A 24259-nucleotide genomic window follows, 5' to 3' on the forward strand; every position below is an offset into this window, starting at 1 on the left:
TCTTCTTTCGACACCGATGAATTTGATAAGCTCATAGTCAGGACCAGCCCAAGTGACCCTGAACCATCACTTGGTTATGCTGGTATAGGCCTAAGTTGCAGTGGGACTTCCCTTTACACCGAGCACCTTTCCTCTCTGTCGCTCTCCTTGCATTTATATTGCCACTATTGCATGTCATTAACTTTGTGTCTTCTCTCTCCCCCACAGTTTGTACCTCTTCCTTTCTGCTTCCTCCATTTCTCCGTTCTGCACACATTTCTGCCTCATCAGCACCGTGTTTCTAATCTGTGGTTACTCCCCAACCTGAACAGTGCATAAAGTCTGTTTTTCAGTGCTTAACGTTTTCCCCCCTTCATCTCTCCTCTTATTTTAACAAGTTGAATAAGAGGAGAGAGGAACATGACTATCTGAGATTTAGTTGGTCATGCTCCCTGAGCCTGGCTCTGCTGCAGCTTTCTAACTATTAAATGGGAGGTTTTCCTCCCCACTGTCACCAAGTACTTTGCTCAAACTACATCATGTGGCTGCTCTCTACAATATTTCACGACCAATACCAAGTTAAAAGCCCCAAGATTTGGTGATCTATGTTGAGAATTACATTAAATTCCATTTTCTTCTAAAATAAAAGCTGATAAAAGTGATTCAAGGTGAGGTTAGAAAATCTATAATGCTTTAATATATATTAAAAACCGGAAATGGCAGGATGTCAGTGACTTATTGCTTTCCTTTTACTAGGCACATTACAATGCTGTTAAGGCTTTAAAGACAGAAATAATAGCTGCAGCATGTAATTGATGGAGTGGGTTCATAAACTGAAATGCATTCGCCTCAATATAAATGAGAACCTGACAAAGTGGCGTTGCAGCCGTGCTATTGGCTCTAAATGCTTTTACCTGTATTATGAAATTTTTAAAAAGATAAACAACTAAAACATGATGCTCTAAAGGCAATTAAGTGTACTGGAAACCCACCATTTCTATGGACATTGTTTTCCTGCTCTCAGCTGACATCTCTTAGTGCCACGCAGCCGTGTGCGAGACATAACACTCCACTAAACACACTTGAATAAACAAGGTCTTGTTATGCTTCTCACTTTAGATCTCTCCGCTTTGATTCAGATGTCCCTGTGCCGTTGAGGGGAAATGTATTTTACAGTTCAGTCGTCTTATTGTATGGCAATAAATGGAGCAACATATGCAGCAACTCTATTTGGATTATTCAATCGGCTTTCCGTGAGTGAGGAACGTTTCTGTCGATGCTCGATAACCTAGTCAAAATACCAAGTGTGTGCAAGCGAGGACAGGAAGGAAAATCAACAGAGAAAGATCAATCTGTGGGAAAGGCTGGATGATTACTTCCACCTTAAGCTGGTTAAGATCAATGCGTACATATAGTGTGAGTGTGTCTGGAGACTGTATTAGTCAAGACTATGAAGCTCCTGGACAGCGCATACAGGAGCTCGGTGGAGTCTAATGTCAACAACAACTCAGAGCTGATTTGTGATGCATGTGGGTTGTTTATGAATCTAAAATTCTTTAGAGGTCATTCATGTGTTAAAGAACAGAAGATGATAGCAGCTTGCAGTTTAGATGTACAGTCGACCACATTTGGACTGTGCTACATTTAAAAAAGCCTGTTTAAAGCAAGATTATTCTGAAAACTCTGAACAAAGTAAATCTTCCATAGTGCTTTGGGTTTAACCTGCTCCACAAGTAGGCAATAACTAAGAGCTAATGTGGTTGATCTAATTATAACCTGTTTTACTGCAGTGCATAGTCAAGATGATTGCACTTTAATGACCTCAAAACACAGACCTGAAACATCAAGTAGATTACCGAGGCATAAGTTCACATTAAGTAGGTACTGAAAGAGCCAATTGTGATGATTATGGCGCAAATATTCTGTATTAATTAAGAGCATAAAAAGACTAATAGTTTAATGCGTAAATAGCAGCTTTGTGAGGCTGAACCAAAGCACATCAGTGCTAACATCATCAGACTAAGATGCTCACAATAACAAAGCTGACTTACTGATATTTGACATTTACCAGTACCCGACTCGTGCAAAACACAAAGCACTCTATACTCGAGGCTGCCACGAATCATCATTAGCGCTAATTCGTAAAACTAGGCAGCCAATTGGACAACAAAATTTTTAAACTAATGTCGTTTGCTCAGGCAAAGGACAAGGGATAATCAAAGTTATAAAAATCCATCCTCGGGGCGAAAGCTTAACAAAGAGAACATCAGTGAACACTAATATTATAACTAAACCAATAAACAACCTGCTGAATTTTGCTGTCAGCCTAGTTTGCTCACTTTATAATTATGTTAATCCAATGAACACATTATTTTCTTCCCCATTTTATCAGTAGTGCTGGAGCTAATTCGCATTATTTGAAAACATTAAACTGTACAGTGCTTAACAAATTTATTAGACCACCTGTCATAAAAACAAGAGAATAAATATTATGAATTCTAAAACTAAAAATTACACCATTACTAACTGACTCCGTGTTTTTACAGCCGTGTTTGAGCCGGCACACTGGACTTCAGAAATTAATCAAGCGTAATGTTCTACCACTGAAACAAAATTGTCTGTTCAGGTAAGCAAGTAAACAACTGTAATTTGGCATCTTAATCAAAAATTAATAATGTGCTTTACTGTTTTTTCCACTTTTGTGTGAAACAGTAAATTAGAAAAATTCATGGAGAACAGTTAGGTTTTTAATGCCAAAAACCTATTTACATTAAATAATTTGCCTAAATCAATTTAAAAAATGATTCAGGTAAATAGCATTATTGTTCATTTAAGGCGTCCTTGGCATAAACCTTACATTAGGTGTGGTCTAATAATAATAATAATAATAATAATAATTAAATGTGTTCAAGACAAAAGGCAAAAAACCATGAGCTAAATCGAAGGTGTTAGTCTGTTTACTGTTCGAAAGCGTGGATAGTTTCTTAAGCACGTTGCTAGCGACTGTGTTAGTACCTCATACTGAGTGATGATCCCGTAAGTCTGCGCCGGTTCTCTCCACTTCAGGATGATCTTCTCCTCATAGGCACTGCCCTGAATGGACTCCAGAGGAACCGCGCCAGGCACTGTGGGAAATGCGTACATGTGTTAATAACTACCGAATTAAGCAGTAGTTTACTTTAGTTTCGTGTTTCGATTATTCTTTTAATAGTTTTTTTTTACCTTATTCTATGGATTAGCTTTTAACTGACCTGTTTTTTAATTTATTTTTTAAAATACTGAATTGATTGACTGCTTTCCAAAAACTGTAGCTGAGTTGAAATCTTCAAGGACTGAAACAAGTTTATAAAAGGTTTTCTCAGAAGGATTTTCTTGCCACATTTTTGACACTTTTCACCTTTCTTAAGTTAAATTATTGCCAATAAAAGTTGATGAAAGCAGCTGTAGCCCTTTCCACTATGATTTACTAAGCAAAGCACCTTAAACTAATGTGCATACCAAAAAAGGTTTTTCAAGGATGCACGCTTAAAATGTGAGAAAGCCAACATCAAATGCATTTTTTTAAATTGGAATTTGCAAGATTATTTGAAGTCAGTGTTACTCAAGACTAGGGATGGGTATCGTTTAGGTTTTATCTGATACCGGTGCCAAACCGGTACTTTTGAAACGGTGCCGGTGCTTAAACGGTGCTCGAACCGGTGCTTAAAGAATGGAGAACACAAAATTGGTCCAAAAACCTCTCATGTTCAGCTGTTTTATTTGTAAAAAGATTACAATGTTAGCCTTTTCTGCAGCTATAGGGCATATATGGTATCACTCTTGGCTGGAAGCAGTGCTTAAACAATGGAAAAAACAAAAATTTTGTCCAAAAACCTCTCACGTTTAACTGTTTCCCACTTTTTATTTGGTCATTTTAGCCTTTTTGGCCAGGGTGAAGGGAGTATCTGCCATCAAACAAGAAGACAGCTGCATGTAGCTATGATGATGTTTGCTAGTTCACCTTACATACATTAATGTAATAACGTGGTTAGCCTACTCAACGTAAATTATACACGAACAACATTAAGCTACTCAGGCAGAGAAGAACGGCTGCTGCTGCCATCATCATCCTCATCATTTCTGCTACACTGTAGTGATGGGTCGTTCGCGAACGGAATGGCTCTTAGAGCCGGGTCTTTGAAGTGAACGACGCGAGCCGGCTCCTTATTGGGAGCCGTGAGGTTTTTTTTTTTTTTTTTTTTTTTTTTTTTTTCTTCTTTCTCTCACCCTCTCTCGCCCTTTTTTTCCGCTAAACTCCGCACGCGCGGCCTGTACTTTGCGCTGGGCAGAGGGGGGAGGGGCGTTAGTTACACTCACAGTAGCACAGGAACAGAGCCAGAGAGAAAGAGAGCGAGGAACAACAACTTCACATTAGAAAGGTATAGTAATCATCCGCTATTTTCAGTTGCAGATGATAAAGGATTCAGAAATCATGCAGGCCCATATGACAGAGAATGTACATCTTCTTTTTGTTTTAATATTTTAATTTATATTTAATTGTGTTGTGGTTTGCAGTGTTTTGTGTTGTTTCACGTTAAATTTGTTTAAAAGGAAAAAGCTGAAAATTTAAATAGTTAAAAGTATAAAATGTAAATAGTTGTTTTTTGTGATTTATTTATTACATTTTATGTGGAGTGAATAAATAAAGTATATTTATGGTGGACCTTAGAGACAAAGCACGTACAAACTCCTAAGCATGTACAAACTCCAAAACGCGTAAAAACTCCAAAACACGTAAAAACTCAGAAGCACGTACAAACTCCAAAACACGTAAAAAATCAGAAGCACGTACAAACTCCAAAACACGTACAAAATACAATAGAAGTGCTCCAGGTTTCTTGGGCCCAGTGTTGAGCTTTTGTTACCTAGTGGCTACACAAGTCAGGAAGTATCAACAACCGGATTTGGTGTGTGGTAGTAACAGGTAAATGAACTTTTTTTTTTAATTATTTGAATAAATATGAGTGCTTGTCTATAAATACACAAACAATACACACATGTTTTCAATTGTGTAATTTAAGTGATCTGGGTAGCTCTGTTTTGGAAGTTCAGTAAACGCTAGAAATGTGTTTTGGAGTTTGTATATGCTTTAGAGTTTGTACGTGCTTTGTCTCTAGGGGCCATATATAAACATATATAAATAAAACCACTTTTTTTACATTAGTAATTCCTTTTCTGCATAATTTTATATTATTGTTAATGATTAAATAATTAAAGCTACAAAACAACCTGAAGAGCCGGTTCGGAGCCGAAAGAGCCGGCTCTTTTTAGTGAGCCGAGCCGAAAGAGCCGGATCTCTAAAAAGAGCCGGAAATCCCATCACTACTACACTGGCAGTAGTGATGGGTCGTTCGCGAACGAAATGGCTCTTAGAGCCGGGTCTTTGAAGTGAACGACGCGAGCCGGCTCCTTATTGGGAGCCGTGAGGGTTTTTTTCCCCCCTTTCTCTCACCCTCTCTCGCCCTTTTTTCCGCTAAACTCCGCGCGTGGCCTGTACTTTTCGCTGGGCAGAGGGGGGAGGGGCGTTAGTTACACTCGCAGTAGCACAGGAACAGAGCCAGAGAGAAAGAGAGCCAGGGGCAACAACCTCACATTAGAAAGGTATAGTAATCATCCACTATTTTCAGTTGCAGATGATAAAGGATTCAGAAATCATGCAGGCCCATATGACAGAGAATATGCATCTTCTTTTTGTTTTAATATTTTAATTTATATTTAATTGTGTTGTGGTTTGCAGTGTTTTGTGTTGTTTCACGTTAAATTTGTTTAAAAGGAAAAAGCTGAAAATTTAAATAGTTAAAAGTTTAAAATGTAAAGAGTTGTTTTTTGTATTATATGATTTATTTATTACATTTTATGTGGAGTGAATAAATAAAGTATATTTATGGTGGCCCTTAGAGACAAAGCACGTACAAACTCCAAAACATGTACAAACTCCTAAGCATGTACAAACTCCAAAACGCGTAAAAACTCCAAAACACGTAAAAACTCAGAAGCACGTACAAACTCAGAATCACGTACAAAGGACAACAGAAGTGCTCCAGGATGCTAGGGCGCAGTGTTGAGCTTTTGTTACCTAGTGGCTACACAAGCCAGGAAGTATCAACAACCGGATTTGGTGTGTGGTAGTAACAGGTAAATTAACTTTTTTTTTTTTTTTAATTATTTGAATAAATATGAGTGCTTGTCTATAAATACACAAACAATACACACATGCTTTCAATTGTGTAATTTAAGTGATCTGGGTAGCTCTGTTTTGGAAGTTCAGTAAACGCTACAAATGTGTTTCGGAGTTTGTACGTGCTTTTTAGAGTTTGTATATGCTTTAGAGTTTGTACGTGCTTTGTCTCTAGGGGCTATATATAAACATGTATAAATAAAACCACTTTTTTTTACATTAGTAATTCCTTTTCTGCATAATTTTATATTATTGTTAATGATTAAATAATTAAAGCAACAAAACAACCTGAAGAACCGGTTCGGAGCCGAAAGAGCCGGCTCTTTTTAGTGAGCCGAGCCGAAAGATCCGGATCTGTAAAAAGAGCCGGAAATCCCATCACTAACTGGCAGGGCTAGGGGCCAGGACTCTACTCTTCAGCTTTTTGGGGGATGTTGCTAACTCTGGGTCTGATAACAGGCACCACACCTGCAGTAGATGCGCTCGGTGTGAGGTCTCGCAGCAAGCTATCAAATACGACGCATTTTTCAGCTTTTTTTAAAAAACGCTATGCGTCGCCAGGTGTTTCATCGGATTTCAGGTGTTACCTCCTTTCCACAGTATCACCTTAAAGCACTTGTTGCAGGCTGCTGAGTTTGCATCTTTTGCTGTGAAGTACAGCAAGACTTTTGACCGCTTCGCCTTTGGCATTTTTAATCTGTAGCTCTGCTCTAAAAGAACGTACGTACCTGGACCCGCCTACTATCCTCGGAAACGTAAAATGATTGGCTAGAATTCAAAGTGTATCACATCTCAGGAAAAAAAAGCACCGAAATAAAGCACCAAAATGTGCGCTGCTTTTCGGTCTGGTTACTACCGTTTTTGTCAGAACCGGTGCCATCATGGCACCGGACACCGGTACCCATCCCTACTCAAGACACTGTTATACATGTTTTACAGCAAACCTGAACACTTTCATACAGATAAAAATGGATAGAAACAATGAAGTTGTAAACCCACAGGAACAGCAGGAATCTTAATCTTTCTGCAATGTTTACTTGTACTGAGATACTGCCAAAGAGATCTAGTCCTTTAACCCCTCATGTGAATTGCTTTCATTCTTTAAGCGAAAGAGACTGATGTGGAGATGTACTTTTTTTTTTTTTTTGGTTTAAAGATTTATCTTGAAGAACACAACTAGAGCTACACCCTGCCTGTACACTTTCTCCCATGGGACCCTAAGCACACAGATACACATACAGAAACACATATCAGTCAGATACTGAGAAACAGTTGCCACTTTCAAGTTTCCAACCAGAGATATCTGAGCCAGACATGACTCTTTTCGTCAGCTGAGCCTGTTATCTGGCGGCCGGGGTTCCTTGAGACTTCTGTAGAGTTCATTTCCTGTGTCTGCTGAGGCAACACAGAAGATCTTTCATCTTTGAAGGAGGTGAAACAACTATCCGACACAGAGGCTTACTGTCTGACTTCTGTGCTCTCCTGAAAAATATTTGGAATATCCCAGACTTTGTTTGTGGCTGTGAATCGGATGAGAACCTTCACATCCTAAAGATCGAAACATCAAAACTGTAATAACAAAAGCAAGTTGTTCAGCTGTTGGAGACACATTTTCTTTTATTAAATGTTAAGAGAAAGTGTGTTAGCGTGCCATATACATACATATACACCGACTGAATTTACTACTGTAGAATCCAGTAGTAAATTCAGTCAGATCCATCATTTTGAGAAGTAAAGATCAGATTATTGAAAGAAGAAATTAAATGCAAGTCTTTGGGGGAGTTGTTTTTTTTTAAAACAATGACATCTAATATAGTTAGGACATGTCTGAACAGGTGGCGACACAACATCTCCACATACACAGCCTACTAATCCTAGAGCCTGTTTCTTAAAAAAAAAAAAAAAAAAGACTTTTAAGCTATTTAAATTTATACACACTATTACGACCCAAGGTGACCCCAGTGTGAGGTTCCCTGTGTGCTTTGTGTTCTCTCTGTGATGTGATTTGATGACAGAAAAACTGGCCAGTGTTCTGCAGGTCTATTTAAACCCCACCTTCTGAGGCCTTGCTCCATCTCTTTAGTTCTTTTGAGTTACTGTCTTAATTGGTTTTTTGCCAATTGACCCATGCACCACTTTACACCACTGACATGGACTTACACAAATCATGATTATTATAATAAACCCCTGGTAATCCCTGTTCAGTTGCTGGCATGTCTCCATTCTTTGTTGTGGCCTATGAGCAACTAAATTGTGTCTCATTTGTTGCATAGTGAATTTAACACATCAGACTGTAACAAATGTCACGTCTCTCCCCCCAGTGTCAGTATCACAAACCCAGTGATGGAACTGGTGATTAGCTCAGTAGGATAAGAAATGGGGAAGCTTGAACTCACAAGTATGAGTCAGAATTGAGGTGCATGGTTATTTTTTTCCTCCACTGTTGAGAATGTTTAAACTGCTTTCGTTTTATTATAAATTATTAAGCATTAATAGAAAATATTAGTCTCTCTGAAGTTAAAAAGTAAATTAAATATGTCTAGATGATGTTGAAGTATCTTGAACTGATGTCGGCATAATTTCCACAACTTTCATTTTGGAATTATTTTGTCAACCACGAATAGACATTGACAAACTACTTTTTCCTGCCCTGTAAGGCTTTATAGTTGAGCTAAGAAAAAAAATGGACTATTGATGTTACTTACCATCCTCATCGGTCTGGACCTCCAGCTCCGTGCTCTCCTTGACACCCTCCGGGTTGCGCAGCACCAGCTTGACGCTGAGGTTGGTGAATGGAGAGAGATTGTGGATAGTGTGCTGAGGATCGCGACTCTGAGTGTCATAACACACTTCCTCACGCGTCTCCTCCTTGCCGGCTACTCTGTACCGGTACTGGACGGTCAGGTTATAGCTGTGGCAGCGGGTCACGTTATAGCCCAGAGGTTCCCAGCGCACTGTAACCTGTTTGGACTGGATGTCCACCACTTCCAGCCTCCGTGGGCCGTGCATAGGCTCTGGCAAAATCGAAAGAGAAGGAAGTGTGAACTTACATCAAGATAATCAATTAGGTCATATTAAATGCCAAGTGTTTCAGGCCAGATGCAATAAAATCAAAATTACTGAGGTTTACGTGGGTTAGAGAAAGCTCCTTTTCCTTTGGGCCAAAAAAAAAATCCAGTAGTAAATTTTTCATAACACTTCAGACCCAGTCAATACTTTCATTCATATTAAAATACCACTTTTTTCTGTTTATAGTTCATATTTCCAGAAAATATTTTAAAATTTCAAAGGCACAGACTGATACTGAGCATTGCCAAATCCCATTACCGTTGCTAACTTGGGCTCACAGCAACTAAAGGCACCAAGACACCACAGGTCTGTCGCTGGAAACCCTCAGCAGGTGGTGTATCATCCCTTCAGAGCGTGCCATTCCTCTGCTTCTTCTGCCTTGTCCTCCGCCTTTTCTACTCTATTTTCCATCTCGCCCAGTGGCGGTCAGCTATTAGCACCACACTGATACAGAGTCAGCCAACCTGTCAATCCAGGCAGGACACAACCCCTACCGCTATCCTATCACCTCTAATCACATACACTGTGTCTCCTTGCCTTTTCTCTTCCACTTTATCCATTTTCTCTCTCCTTCCTTCTCTCTTTTTCCATGACTCCCCTTTTCTATTTCCCGCACTCTCTCTTTCTCCTTTCCCCACCTATTTTCCCCTCTTGCGCTCCCTCTCTCCCTCCTTTCCTACGGGAGGAAAGCAGCCCAAGCACAAGGTAATGGGATCAATTTCCATTCCAGGTTAAATTCGCAGTCCATTTCTCTGGAACTTAACACTTTACCACCTATTAGGAAGAGCCAGAGCTCAATTTCCCCGTTCCCCAGGAGACACAGTCCAGCAATTCAGAGGCGGCCACGGCAGCCATGTTTAACATTCTAGAGATGTGTGAAGGGAGACTGGACTCAGGCTAGAGCACGGTGTTCATTTTTACAGATTGTATAAAAGACAGAACAAACAAAGCAAGAAACCAACAAACACTGTTGGCATTATGATCACATTAGACGTTTCTTTTTGTTGTCTTCCGCTATCTAGCGTATTACTACTGCGATAAAATGTTCAAGGTTTATCGAGAATCCTTTCAAATGATCTTGCAGGAGTTTGAGTAGCGCTATAGAAAATCTACAAGGTGGAAATGAACGGTTTCAAAAAAATTAGGTCATGACATGTGAAAACTCGGGCCTGTACAAGTGGAAAAAGGGCTCCTTGATGAATGAAAGATTGAACGCTTGCCGATTTCACGAGGAGAAACAACGGATGTGATTTCTCCTGCACTTTTACAGACAAGACGAAATAGCATTAGAAGAGCCCGAAGGAGATGGAGGAAGAGCTGTTGAAGGCAGATTGGGAAAGGGATGTCAATGTGCAGTATATAGTACATGAAACACAAAAGACTACAAATGTGATGCCTCACAAAAGGTATAATCTCCTTCCAAAAGGGGAAAAAATGGCATCTATGATATATTCAAGACGGATTTGCTACTATAGTTCAAATAAAAGTAAACATTCCACTAAAATTCCTCATTCAGCACGCGGATCCATCAGCTTTAATCGTGACTTAACAAGCAGTTGAGAGAATATAGAGCTATCTGGTGTTGGTTTACTTGTGTTTTATCATTTCTTAGCCTGAATTTTACTCTGCAGCGAATGTCTTACTCTGCCACTAAAATGCAGTAATAATGTTAAAAATGGTGTGATATTTTAAAAAAAATGTAATCACACCCTCCAAAAACAAACAAACAGACAAAAAAGACAAAGATTCTAAGGAAAAACTGGGAGCAACTGGCAATGAGAAACAGGCTTCTTCACTCGATTGCAGTGTCGGGAGAGCCATCCAGAAAATAGAAGTTTAAACCCCTTTATTTGCGGAACTATCTGTTGGCCGCACTCTGTAGGCAACGGTTACACTAAAAGCACAGAGAATTGCAGGGTGGCCAGGCACAGAAATCAAATTAAACCAGATGCTCTCAGAGTTACAAATGCACCAAAGTGTGAATCTCAAACAGACGCGCACAAGCGACTGAGAGTTAGGCTCATTTCTGGAGCGTTCAAGGAGAATGTCACACTCCCATCTTTGTGGAACATCATAGATAATGTCCACTGCACCCTAATTCAGGCCAATGGAGAGCTGCCAGGATGGGAAGCACTTGTGGAAAATATAACTGTGCTGAGAAACAGCCGTAGGCCCACGAAGAAGGGACATTAATTTATTTGTGTCTATTTGTTTTACTGGCGGTAGGATTATTAGACGTATTCTTTTTATTTTTGGGCGTACAAGTCGCAGGAAAGATACACAAAAGAACATCGGCCGTTTGGAAGCAGCTTTTATAATTATTCTATAGCCTCTGCCTGGAGTTTTGTAGAGAAAAGGCTAATTGTTTGTTGCCCCACTGGCTCCCTGTAGTGCAAATGCCAGCTGTCTGAGGGAGGCAGTAAAACGAGAGGATCTGTGGCAGAACTTGTAACCCATGATTCAGAATGACTTCATTGCTTGCATGAACAACAAGGTGCCTTATCCGTTTTAGAGCCCGGTCATGGATGACTTTGAAGAAAGAGGAAAAGGAAAAAAAACGCTGTGCATCCTCCTCCCTCACTTAATCTGAAATGAACAGGTCAGGCTGAATGGCTGATATCCTTTATAAGTCCCTTCATGAATAGATGAAGAGCATGCAGCCATTCTCGAATGGGCCCACAGGCCCGTGAATGACAACTGATGAGATGAGCCTATTACCCCAGTTTACTGTGGCTGCAAGTTTAGTTTTATTGACTGAACAGTAAGAGGCTCAGTATCAAGAGCACAAACAGAAACAACAACAAGGAATAATAGGGCTAGCTCTGAAAATCCATACCATTTTTTTTCCTCCCCACAATGCTCTCAAGCTATCACAGTCTCAGGGCGACATTGGGGTGAAAGTACTAAAAATATGACTCCAATATCTCTCCAGTATGGCAGATATTTCTAGTGGAATAGAGTTATAATAATGGCTATGAAAGCATCCCTTGGAGCAGGAAATTACTGAGGTCTATCTTATGCCAGGGCACTCAGAATGAGCTCCAGTGAGAGCCAGATTGGTATTCCAAGCGGTGGACAAATTATCACCTGCCCCACACTCACCGATGTAATTGAATAATTTGAACTTGACATTTACACAGAACTATTAGTGATTTTTTGTCATTACAGTCTGACATTTAAATAATGTTTTTAGAAATTATCAGCACATTATTGCGTCTTGCTAATTTGATTGGGCCCTGCGTACATGCTACTGCAGCTCATGCGATAACATGATTTTGCCAAACATTAAATAAAAAAAAATTATAAAAACAACAACAACAACAAATAACCGCATGTTGCAACTGGCTGTCCTAGAGGGGGCTTCAAATGGTGCACTTAGCCCCTGGGAAGAGCAAGACATTAGTCCTGGATGAAAGGAAACAAATTGGGCATGTCTGGAGCACAGCCACTTTACTACTAGATGAATGCGTGTGCGCGGGCGTGTGTGGCTGTATAAAGGGGACCATGTGTGTACTCTTGTGTGTTTACCATCTTATGAGTGTGAAAGAGTTTCCATATGCGTGCACAGCAGCACACGTCTGGTTTCTCAGCATCTTTCTGGCTATATGTACAGAAGAGCGATTTACTTATCAGATTTTCCTCAGGCTTCGCAGCATACGAGCCATTCGGAAAGCCGGGATCTTTATCGGATCCACATCGATTAAGAGAAGAAAAGCCTGATGCTGGCTTAGACTTCCATCTACCTGCTCAGCAAACAGACCCAGAAGGGGGGGTGGGGAGAAAAGCCTGTTTCCCCAGTGATTAGAAACCCCCAGCAAGTCAATGTGGCTCCCTTGCCTGTTCACCGTCTCATCAGGCTGAGGAAGAGGAGGGGAGTGCTTTGACTTTCACAGGATGGCCCGTAGATGGTCTGATTTGCGGAGCATGTCAACCGGAGCTTGTCACGAGAAAGTACAGCTGTTGGAGACGGTACCAAAACAACTTGATGACGGTAAGATTAAATCCTGGCTGGAAGGGTGTTTTCATGTAAAGTGTTCCGTTCTAGGCAGTCAGGCCTGGTATTGCCATCACTTATCTCTCTCCATTTTGATTTGTTATTCTTTCTGTTGTGTTTGAGCTGGGTGGGCTGGGAAACAAGCACATTTGTTTGCCTCTTTCTATTACATCTCACTGATAGCACTATGACCATTGAGGTAATGACATGGGTTTTACACTTAGGAAATCATTTTCATATCCGACAGAAGCAAGCAGTAATGATAGCTTTTGATAACCGACAATCAAAGCTCCATCACCCTCCTAGAGTGCTTCTCTATGCAATCCTCTGGAGGAACAGAACGACTGTTTGACTCTGTGTGTGTATGTGCATGCGTGTGGGAAGAGATGGAGGGAGTCGGTGTGTGGGTAGATAGGTGGGTGAGGGGACTGGAGAAAGCAAGCTAAGACAGAGAAGGGGTGGAAATGTCAAGGTCTTTGTTGCCATCAAATGCAACAAGTAAAATTAGGCCTCAGAGCTGACGTGTGTACACATATTATAACTGATGGCACTTTAAAAGGCACTGTACATGGACATCTTGTGATCCAATACAAGCATTAGTCAGAGACAAATGCTTACATGCTCAGCACACACACACACACACACACACTTTGCTCAGACACCTTGGAGGCGTGGATAATCACAAGGATTTATTGAATGGTGGTGGTCGCTCCTCACTCTATCAAGTCCTTCTTTATAGGCCCTGTGATAAATGAGACTGCCGTGATGGGCGAGTGTGAGGGGCGGAGGGGCCTACAGTGCTCTGGATCAAATTGAAACCACCGAATGAGCCCGGGCGCCGGACCAGGCCAGGCTGCCACCTTGTCTGATGAACCCCCTGAAGCTGTAGGGGTGGAGATGAATGGGCGAATGCTTTCCTTTTCACAGAACTAAAGAGAAGGGGACGGTGAAAGTAAGACATTCTCTACCAACACAGATGATGTATGACAAGATTCATGACTGTCAAGGCATATCTAGTCCTTTCCTGTTTTTGTAAACAACCACGCTACTGTATGCTGGCCTAAAAATGCCAATAAGCTCAACGGCTTGAAAAGAGAAAACTAAGAAATACTGATTTTGTGTGGAAATGTCAAACTAAATATTCAGTTTTTGGATTACGCTGACATGCTGAAGACATGTCGTCTGACACAATGGAAAGCTGTTTATTACTACACTTAATGGATACAATATTCTACACGACTTGACTGGAAGCCAGAGGGTGGGGATGAATATCATTTAATTGTTCGAGATATAAAAATCCTCTGAAGCCGCATTTAGGTTCATGCATTGATATACGAGTCTCGGTTCTGGTTTATATCAGGGGGAAAAAAAAACAACATAGTACATTAAAAGCCAATGCAACCATGTTAATATAGTTTAATTCATAAACACTATTTTAATATAATACCAGTTCACACAATAGAATTATGTTTAAAACATAAGTATACCATACTTGCAAACCTTTAGCCAATAAGCAGTCAACTACTAAGTCTGTGGAAATAATAACTATTATTATATAAACAATGATAACAACAAAAAAAGGCCAATTTTTATATACACAAATCAACAGACATGAGAGAGATGTTATGCATGGAAGAAAAAAAAAAGTGTATTTGCATGGAATCGATACAGGTTATTTACTACCATCATGTGTTGTAACATTTGGTCAGTGCAGTAGTTTAAACCCCCCCAAAAAGCTCAAATGAAGCCTGCAGTTATTATACATCGACTTTAAATTAAAAGAACAAACCTGGCAAGTGTGCGTCATGAGGTGAAATAAAGTGCAAGTCTACAAACCGGATGAAAACAAATGGGCAGCCAGTTGATGGAAAGAGCAGAGGCAGCTGAGGAGGAACTGGTTAAATCAATCTTTCATTTTGTTTCCACCAATATGCTGTGCAGTGATTGGGGTCAGGGTGACAGGCAGAATGACCCCCTCTTCCCTCATCCGTCTTAACACATACATGCCCACACACCCATCTCTCCTGTCAGAGCAGACTTTGTCTTTTGTGTTCAGGTTCCTCGGAAAATGGCTGCGGATAGGGCTTACAAATGGGAAGAACACAAGCCCTCATTTACCAATGGGGACGCAATCTCTACAGGAGCAGTGGGAGGTTACCAAGGTGATTCTTCAACTTCAGCACTACCCAGATGGCCCTTGTGCCGCTGTCATTTGTCGCTAAAAACCCACATGTGTCGTATTCAACTCAGGGTGTTACCCACAGTGTAAATCAAAGTGAAGCGCTTGACTTTGTGAAATGGTTGCTGTGTTTTCTGAGCCACCCACTTAGGAGATATGAGATCCAAGATCTAGCTATCTAGGTGGGGGAATAGAGGGAATAAATCGCAACCCTTCTGACATTCATGTCCTTTAGTTGAGGAGTAGACGCAGAAATGTTCTTGAGTTAGAGTTATACAACCAGACTGAGTGAGTGCTTGTTGGATGCCTAGGAAGGGGAATGGGACATCTATAATTCAGCAAAAGGATGGAGAAAATCTGTGACAAAAATTACAGCAGATAGATCATGAATAATTAATCAGGGAGAATAGAAACATTTAAAGACCTTGAGAAGCATTTCAGTTCAAATTTAAAAACCGCAGAGAAAAAAAACGTAAAATCTTCCTGCCGAGCCTGACTAAACTACCGCTATTTATCATCCTCCTGAGGCTCGAGAGTAGAGGTTACTAACAACCTCAAAGATAATTGTTTACGAGGAGCTGAAGAAGCAGCTCTGGACTAGAAAGAGACAGAGTTTATGTGGATATCACCACAGTATCATTTATACACATCTGTTCTCAGGACTTTCAATTCTTCCCTGTCGAGAATAGATGGATGGAGTGATGAAGGTGAGGGAAATTGTAACAATAAGAATAATAATAATGAACTGGCTATAAATGCAAATCTTTCGCACACTCGTTCCTTTCCCACAGCAGTTGTTTGAAGACGTGTCCTTGAGAGGAATACAATTTACCTTTTGCAGCACCAATATCATAGAGCACAATTCACCATTATACTTCCAACTGCCTGTGATAAAAAGACTTATTGTGGTCCTCCTATAACCTTCCTGCACACCCCAAACTCAATCTACCCTGTTTTCTCTGACTGACAAAAGGACACAAATTCAATGGGCCTCAAACTAAGGCTTTTCATTCGCCTTGCAATAGGCAATATATAAACCCTATAGGTCACATGACTGGCCGCTATTGTGGGTGACAAACTGGACCAGTGTTATCTGAGATAGTAAGGTAAAGTGACTTTCTATTCATGGCTCAAGGCAACAATAGTGTTAATTAGACACATGCCTGGCAAACAATTTCCTTTTCTTTTGGGCTGCGAGAAACAAATCTGGTTAATCTCAACCTTAGCTAAAAAGCAACCATCATGAAGGGATAGATCTCACCGAGGAAAATTGCCCTGTAGACATGCACAAAGCTTCTGACGGGAAAAATAGCAGTTACATCTGACAGATCATCACTCTCCCTTTGTTGACAAAATGTTTGGTTAGACACGAATTGGCGAGGCAGAATGTAGTATACCGATTCAGTTAAGTGTGACTGCGAATGACGAAAAACGATGGAGTCAACATGCTTAGCTCTACAGCAATAATATCCTCTAATTTGGAAAACTACAAACATTTTTCCGAGAAGTGTTTGTTCAGTTCAGATGAATTTAGATTAACCTTTATCTTAAGGTAAGGCATTTAAATAGATGGTGCTGTGAAAAAAAAATATTCCTGATTTCTTAGTTTTCTGTATATTTATCAAAATTCTATGTTATTCAGAGATAACCTTTGTAAATACAAAATGCAGTTTTTCAATGATGATTTTATTTATTTTATTTCCAAACCATCTTGGACCTGTGTGAAAAGGTAATTGCCCCCATGGTAAATCATAGATAACTGATTAATCACAGTTTTGGAAAGCTGAGTTCAATTTCATTAGCCACACCGAGGCCTGGTTATGGCCAGATCTGTTGAATCAATAGTTAAATAGAACCTGAGTGACGAGTGTGAAGTCAAGTAGACTAAAATCTCAAAAAGCAACAGATTATGTCACGATCTAAAGAAACTCAAGAACAGAAGAGAAATAAATCCATCGGTCTGGACTAACTATCTATCATTAACTATGAGTCTGGAAAGAGTTACATAGCCATTACAAAGGCCCTGGGACTCCAGTGAACCACAGTGAGAGCTATTAACTAGGAAAAGAAAAAGAAAAGAAAAAAAAAAAAAATCAAGAAAACTTGGAACTGTGGTGAACCTTCCCAGTGAGTGGTCGGCCTACCAAAATTATTTGAAGAGTAATCAACAATCCATCCACGAGGTCACAAAAGAACCCCCAAAAAACATCGAAAGAACTGCCGGCCTCACCCTTATTAGTTAAGGTCAGTGTTCACAATTCAACAATAAAAAAAAAAAAAAAGCCTTAACAAAAATAGAGGGGTCCTGGAGGAAATTACTGCTGACCAAAAGGAACACAAAGGGTCGCCCCCCCCCCCCACATTTGTAAAAAAAAAAATGTCTTGATGATCATGAAGACTTTTGAGAAAATATTCTGTAGACTAACAGACTAACTCGCATCCCATTACACTTGGCATGAAACCAACATGGCACTTCATAAAAGAACATATCAACACTCGAACATGCTGGTGGTAGTGTGATGGTCTGGGGTTGTTTTGCTGCTTCAGGACCTGGACGACCTGCCGTTAATTTATGGAACCATGAATTCTACTCCTTACAAGAAGATCCTGAAAGAGTAATTTAGGCAATTTTCTAAAGTTCAAGCACACAGCAGCAATGAATGGATCAAAATGTTGGTAGATCACAATGAACAAAATGCTTGCACTGAATCCAGTGTGCATAGTTTTTCATAGCTTGAATAAATAAATACGTTACTGTAAAACATTAACTGCAAAATGCAAAAAAAAAAAATGAAGAGTGAAGAAGAAGAAGAAGAAGAAATTAGGGATTGGGAAAATACTTTTTCAAGGCAGCGAGAGAGAAACTAAGTCATTTGTCACCTATTCTGTGTGTCCTTAAGCTTTTATGAAAGCTATTCAGAAGCCTTTCTGCTCTGACTCTTATTTTTTGAATATGCAGTTTTAGTGAAGCTCCAAGGCTGTAACACTTCTTTAAGGTAAGGTCAACAGTAAATTGTCAAAATTTATATAAATCTTCAATGTGCCCATAGAGAAATTCACTGTTTTTCCCCCCACACATTCCTTCACATACCTACCCACATACCTAAGACTAATGTCATGAACGCTGCCACAAAAGATCCTTCAGTTTGTTCAGTGTCTACCCTTTGGCACATGGAAAGGATGGGTATTGAGCTACCAACCCTACATTTAGTGGACCACTTATTGCCACCAAAGCTTTGACCACCCAATGCTTCACGTTGGAATATTAGTGAATCTTATTTTGTAGCACTGCTGAATTTTAACCTCAGAATTCCTTAGAGCCAGACAGATTTCTACAAAACCAACACATTTTCTAAGAAGAGGTAAATGCTTGCAATTACTTTATATAACTGGTACTGAGCCCAACTATCCCCAGGTCAGGCCATCAAATCTTCTTGTCTATCAAAATAAATGGTTTCTTGACATATTAAGTATACATTGGGAAAAAAAGGGGCTGTTTTATACAGTGTAGATTGCACTTTTCAAAGCCTTTTTTTTGACAGTTGAACAATGGTAGAAAAGGGAATAACATTAACCTAAATCAGTCATACCATTATTCATTACTTTGTAAGGTTTTAAAGGGATGACGGTGACAGGAACCTACAGAAACCAATTGTGTAACACTCATTTATTTTTCAGAGTTTGTGTTATTCACAGACTTTTCAAGGTCAATATCGCAGTAGTACTCTTCAAAAAGGATCAAAAAGTTCTTTCATTATTTAAGTCATCCTATTTGGAATAATTTGTTCACTGTACATTGCCCTAACACTGTCTTTTTATTAGCAGAATACAAACTCAGCCATAATGAACTTTTATGTGTGACACCAAGAGCTTATACCTGAAGCCCCACAGTGTGTAAGCACTAGATGTTTTGTTTTTTCTTTCCCATTTACATGCTTTCAATCCAGCACCTGCTCTTGTTCTGGTGTGGATTTGCATGCATCCCATCGTACCATTGTCTTTGTCACAACAGTTCTGTTAACATCTTTTATCCAAAAGTATGCCTCAAGTATGTTAATCCATTACTGGGCAAGAAACCATATTTAGTGAGACATCCTAACCTCCCCTCTCCATGAGGTTGGAGTACCGGCGAAGGTTGCATCACAAAAAGTGACATCATGGCATCTAACTTTAAGGTAACATATATGGTAACTTCAATGACCCTGATTTGTAACAAAAATGAAAAACTTAAAAGTCCCAAATTTCTTTTAATACCCTCAATTGACGCTTTAGCTCTAAATAAGTGTTGTGGTGAGTCCCCTATAAAGACTTAAACCAGCTTTGTCAATGAATGTAATCAGCGGTGCTGCGGTATATGAAGAACATAGCCTCCTTTGCCGCTGTCTGTAGTTTTTAAACAGAACCCAGTTGTTGTTTTAAAACGTGACATGAGTTATGACCAAATGGGAGGTAGCAAGTAAGCAAAGACTTTGCAGAGGTTTTGCTGAATCTTCAGTAGCTAGTAATGCAGTATGTAGAGAAATTGCTGAAAGATCATTGCTTGGATACTTCGTATAGATTCTAATGCTCATGTTCGCAGGTTGGCTTCAAACTTACTGAGTACAGATGTACAAATTTAGAAGACCTCTGGTGGATGTCTTACATATCAGATGCTTTAAATATTTGGAATTTATTTAACTGTTTTGCTGGCACAGCGATCACATTCTTCTTTTTGTCCTCATGTTTAAAACACCTCTTTGTCCACTGTGTGACACTATTAAACTGATGTTGTATTGTGGGTGTTATAGTTTACTGTCTATATATATTCTGACTACTTGTATTTATATTTCCAAAAAACAAATACTTATAACATTGTGTTCAAAACACACAACCCGATAAAGTAAAGTTTTGTTCAAATAAATATGGCAAAAATGGTATTAATCAAGGAATTGTGAACATAAATTGAATCCACATAGATTTCTGTACCAGTATCACATCACTGAGATAAATAACTACACTTGAAAAAAAATAAAGTGATTATACTGTTTCCAGACTGCCATCATTCTTATTAGCGTCAAAACAGATCTGGGCTTTTACAAATTAACCATGAGGCAAAATGCAAATAACCAACCTCGGCGAGGGTGAACATAATTGCGCAGCTCCTCCCTACTCTCCACTATTATAAATGAGTGTTTAAGCGAAGGATGATCCCTGATTAACGCAGATTCCCTTGTGTTTAATAGCACTCGGTGCAACAGAATGGCAAAGTAAAAACAAACAGATGAGACTACTCCCACGTGGCATCAGAGCGCAGATGGAGACAACTTATAGATGGAGATGTGGAGTTGGCAGAAGCCGGATTCTGAGCAGGTGTTTGGACCCAGCATGGACATCATGTACTGCCATTTTTAAAGCGCCCGAGAGCCAGCGGGACAGCGGAGGGCACAGGGTGGAGATGATACACACAGGACAGATCGCTTTTCTACCATGGCAACTAGTATGAAATTAACATGCCACATGCAGGCCTTACACTGGCTCAATCAGCTTCAAGTGGCTGTAAACCAATTACTTGACTAATAAACTTAATTTATAGAGCACTTTTCATACAAAGCTGCAAAGTGCTTCAAAGAAAAAAAAATTCTATACACACACATCTATCTATCTCTCTCTATCCCTATCTCTGACCCACGTGCAATTTCTTTGTCGTTTGTTTCCAATGATCCACACCTTCTTGTATATTGGGCTCTTGAAAGATTGTTCTATAGACTTTTTCCCCACTCATTTACAGTCCAGTCCAGTGTCCACAGGACTGATTGTTTGTTAAGCCACTTAACACTGGCCTATGAATGATTAAAGCATATAAAATAGACCTAGTTCAATGGATGAACTGCTGTTGTGTCTACACATAACAGACAACAAGCCAATTTAAAATTTTATCTTTTGGCACTTTGTTACTACCAGCCTGCCAAAAGCTTTCATTTTACATAATTTCTTTAGTTAATTCTATGAAAAATGACAAAGATAACAGAGTTTGGAAGGCATAAAATAGCAGTTTGCCACAAACAAGGTGATTCCCAAAGGACTATTAGCTGAAGGCATATCTTGGCATGCTGTACAATGTGTCCTTAAACAATTTGACAAAAGCAGAAGTATCTAAAGTAGATGAACAATATCAGGAAGTCATGTCCCTAAAGAAACGGGGGGGGAAATCATTTCAGTGAAGTCTTGACACAGAACCTTTCGCTTAATCTGATGTTCACCAAGGGCTGAGATATGCCACATCACATAAGGACTTGACTGCGAATTGGTGGCTACAGATCCTATGGCGTGATAAAAATATTGGTTCAAATCGTCATGAATATGTATGGAGAAACTCAGGAAAGAGATACAGCAGTAAGTGCATACATTGTAAAACACGGTAGACACTCTGGCACGGTTTGGGGACTGCATTACAGCCAATAATGTTGGAAATTAAAATGAATGGAAGATTACTAATGGAGAAAAGTACCATCAGATTTAGACCCACCATACTTACAAAGCATTAAATTAACAGTGGCTTCATTTTCAGCATGACAATGAATCAAAATACACTGCCAATGCAGTAAAAGCACACCTGCATAGAAAAGCACTGGGGATGTGAGTGACTAGTACATTAGCAGACTAATCGTCGCTGTTGTCACTAGTCAGTAACAGACTTACTAGTTGGTTAATCTATTTATTTTACATTTTAATTGATGCCCAATGCCGGTAAATTATTGTGTTCTAAACATTATGCAGCCATCTGCCTGTTGTAGAGAAACATAGAATGAGATTTTTCATGTTCTTCATCTTCATTGCCTTAAGTAAAACGTGTTCATAATGCACAGTGTTGATTTAAGCAGCATGAGTCATTTACAAAGAAAGTGATTAATGGTTTAAAATGCTTTTGTCACTAGTTTTTGACATTTTCCATTAAACGGTCCTAAGATTTTACTTACTGAGTGTTTTTAGTTTAAGACTAGTGGATTAGTCTAATTTTTTTTCCTCAATTAGTCATCTCAGAACGTAGTCACTGAGAGTTTCCCTAAAAAGCACACACTGAAACAGAATCCAGACCTCAACATTATAGTAGCATTTATTTGTGGGGTCATCTTGAGACATATTTGCCATTTCAGTAAGTCATAGCACTTATCTCTCCTTTTCCTAGTAAAACACAAAGAAATAAGACTTTTGCACAATTCTGTATTAAAACAATACATTAAAAAATGACTAAAATATCTGAAAATTTTAAAAAAAAAACCACACATTTACAAAAATCTTTTAAAAAGACATTTAAACGGACAATTAAGAATTTGCCAAGAAGTCGGCCTAATCAAAAAGAGCATGAGCCTTATTCAGCAATTTAAGCAAACTGATTAGTAGAGTACATTTGTTAGTTTAGGATAACACATGTAGAAATAGTTTCAAATGTGTAGTGTTGCTGGAACTTGACCTGATTCAATACAAGTCTGTGAATACCTCAACACAAAACAAACAAATATGGGGAAAATAAATTTCCACCAAGACCTCAAATACCGCTCAGACTGCAGATGAGTAGTTGTTTAAGGTTTGCTTATCTGTCTTCCTAGTGTGGGCTGGAAATGGTCTCCTCTGCGTGAGATGGTCTCGCAATAATGTTGCCAAAATGCAGGGCAACATGCTGTGATCCTAGGGCACCACCTGATAATACAGTGCTTTTCTTCAAGTAGCACTTACAGAGTGTGGAGGACTCTCAAGTGGTAAACAACTTCATGAATTTCACATGGAAGTGCAGCATGGTTACCAAATGCTTTTCACTTTCAGCTCAGAAATGTTTGCCAGAAGGAAAAGGAGCAAATGACAAATGCTAACTTGTGAATTTCAGCGTCAACAGTCCATAGACACGAGGATATGCAAAAGCAAAATGCAGTTTGAATCACCCTGCAAACACTTGAAACCAACAAATAACCTCCCTAAAGCAATCACAGAGCCTTGGATGAGACACTCTTTTGTTGTTCACCAGGAAAGTAATGAAGGTTCTTCATGGGAAAGAAAACCTTTCAAGGCTACCCCTTTCTTCCTCCTGCCTCTGAATTGAATTGGTGGCGTCCTTGCATTATACATTCTCCATTTTACAGAAGATTGAATTACAGCATCCTTTGTCATCAGAAACATTGCTCATTTTGCGAAGTGACCAAAGCATGGCTATGAATAATGATGTGAGTGGCAGTACTCTAAAGTGGCCACAGATTTTCATTAGCGCCCCCAGACAGCAGTACAGGGAGATGGGGAGCGAGTCTCTGGGCCTGTCTGTATCAACATTGATGTATCACATGGCCCAGTGAGTCTTAACCGTTCAATTAGGAGCACTGCTGAGGCCCAGCCTGTCAGTGGGACAGACCAGCAGAGAGCTGGGCAAGATCAAGAGCTGCTTCCTCAAACACACTTCAGGAGCCACGGCCATCAATCTCGCAACAGTGACGGCAGGTGGCCAAAGGAGCAGGACCCCTGCAGAATCTGGACCCAACTCAGGTAGGCTCATTCATCCCTATCAACCAGACTAAAAATGAACAAGCTCGTGACCTTCACAGCAGGGAGACGGGGGGGTTACACCCTGGGCAGAAAGGGGAGAAGAATTTAATTTTCGTCAGCATTTTTCCGGACACCAAACGGCATTAGCCGAGGAAACTGCTGAGGCTCGGTTTGTTTTGGTCCTCATGTTGGCATCCTAGCACACCGAGGGAATTTAGCTAGTTAATGTTGTGAGAAGGGCAATTTGTACAATAACATCAAAGTGTTTATCTAAATGTTTGAGTTTAAATTCCCACAGTACAGCAGCGATGTA

The 24259-nt window shown here is 39.7% G+C and overlaps 1 protein-coding gene across 4 annotated transcripts in view; it reads right to left on the reverse strand.

Annotated features, from left to right (window-relative positions):
* Positions 1–24259, reverse strand: part of LOC102799796 (receptor-type tyrosine-protein phosphatase mu) — a 166061-nt gene that overhangs the window by 73969 nt on the left and 67833 nt on the right. For all 4 annotated transcript variants that reach the window (XM_087831285.1, XM_087831287.1, XM_087831286.1 and 1 more), the window contains exons 8-9: positions 8902–9210; positions 2995–3104 (exon numbers count right to left, since the gene is read on the reverse strand). In XM_087831285.1, coding sequence (XP_087687411.1) covers positions 2995–3104; positions 8902–9210 — 419 coding nt within the window. The remainder of the gene's footprint in view (positions 1–2994; positions 3105–8901; positions 9211–24259) is intronic.

Source organism: Neolamprologus brichardi, chromosome 18, assembly GCF_056152115.1.
Source record: "Neolamprologus brichardi isolate AB-2024 chromosome 18, ASM5615211v1, whole genome shotgun sequence".
Classification (NCBI taxonomy): domain Eukaryota; kingdom Metazoa; phylum Chordata; class Actinopteri; order Cichliformes; family Cichlidae; genus Neolamprologus; species Neolamprologus brichardi.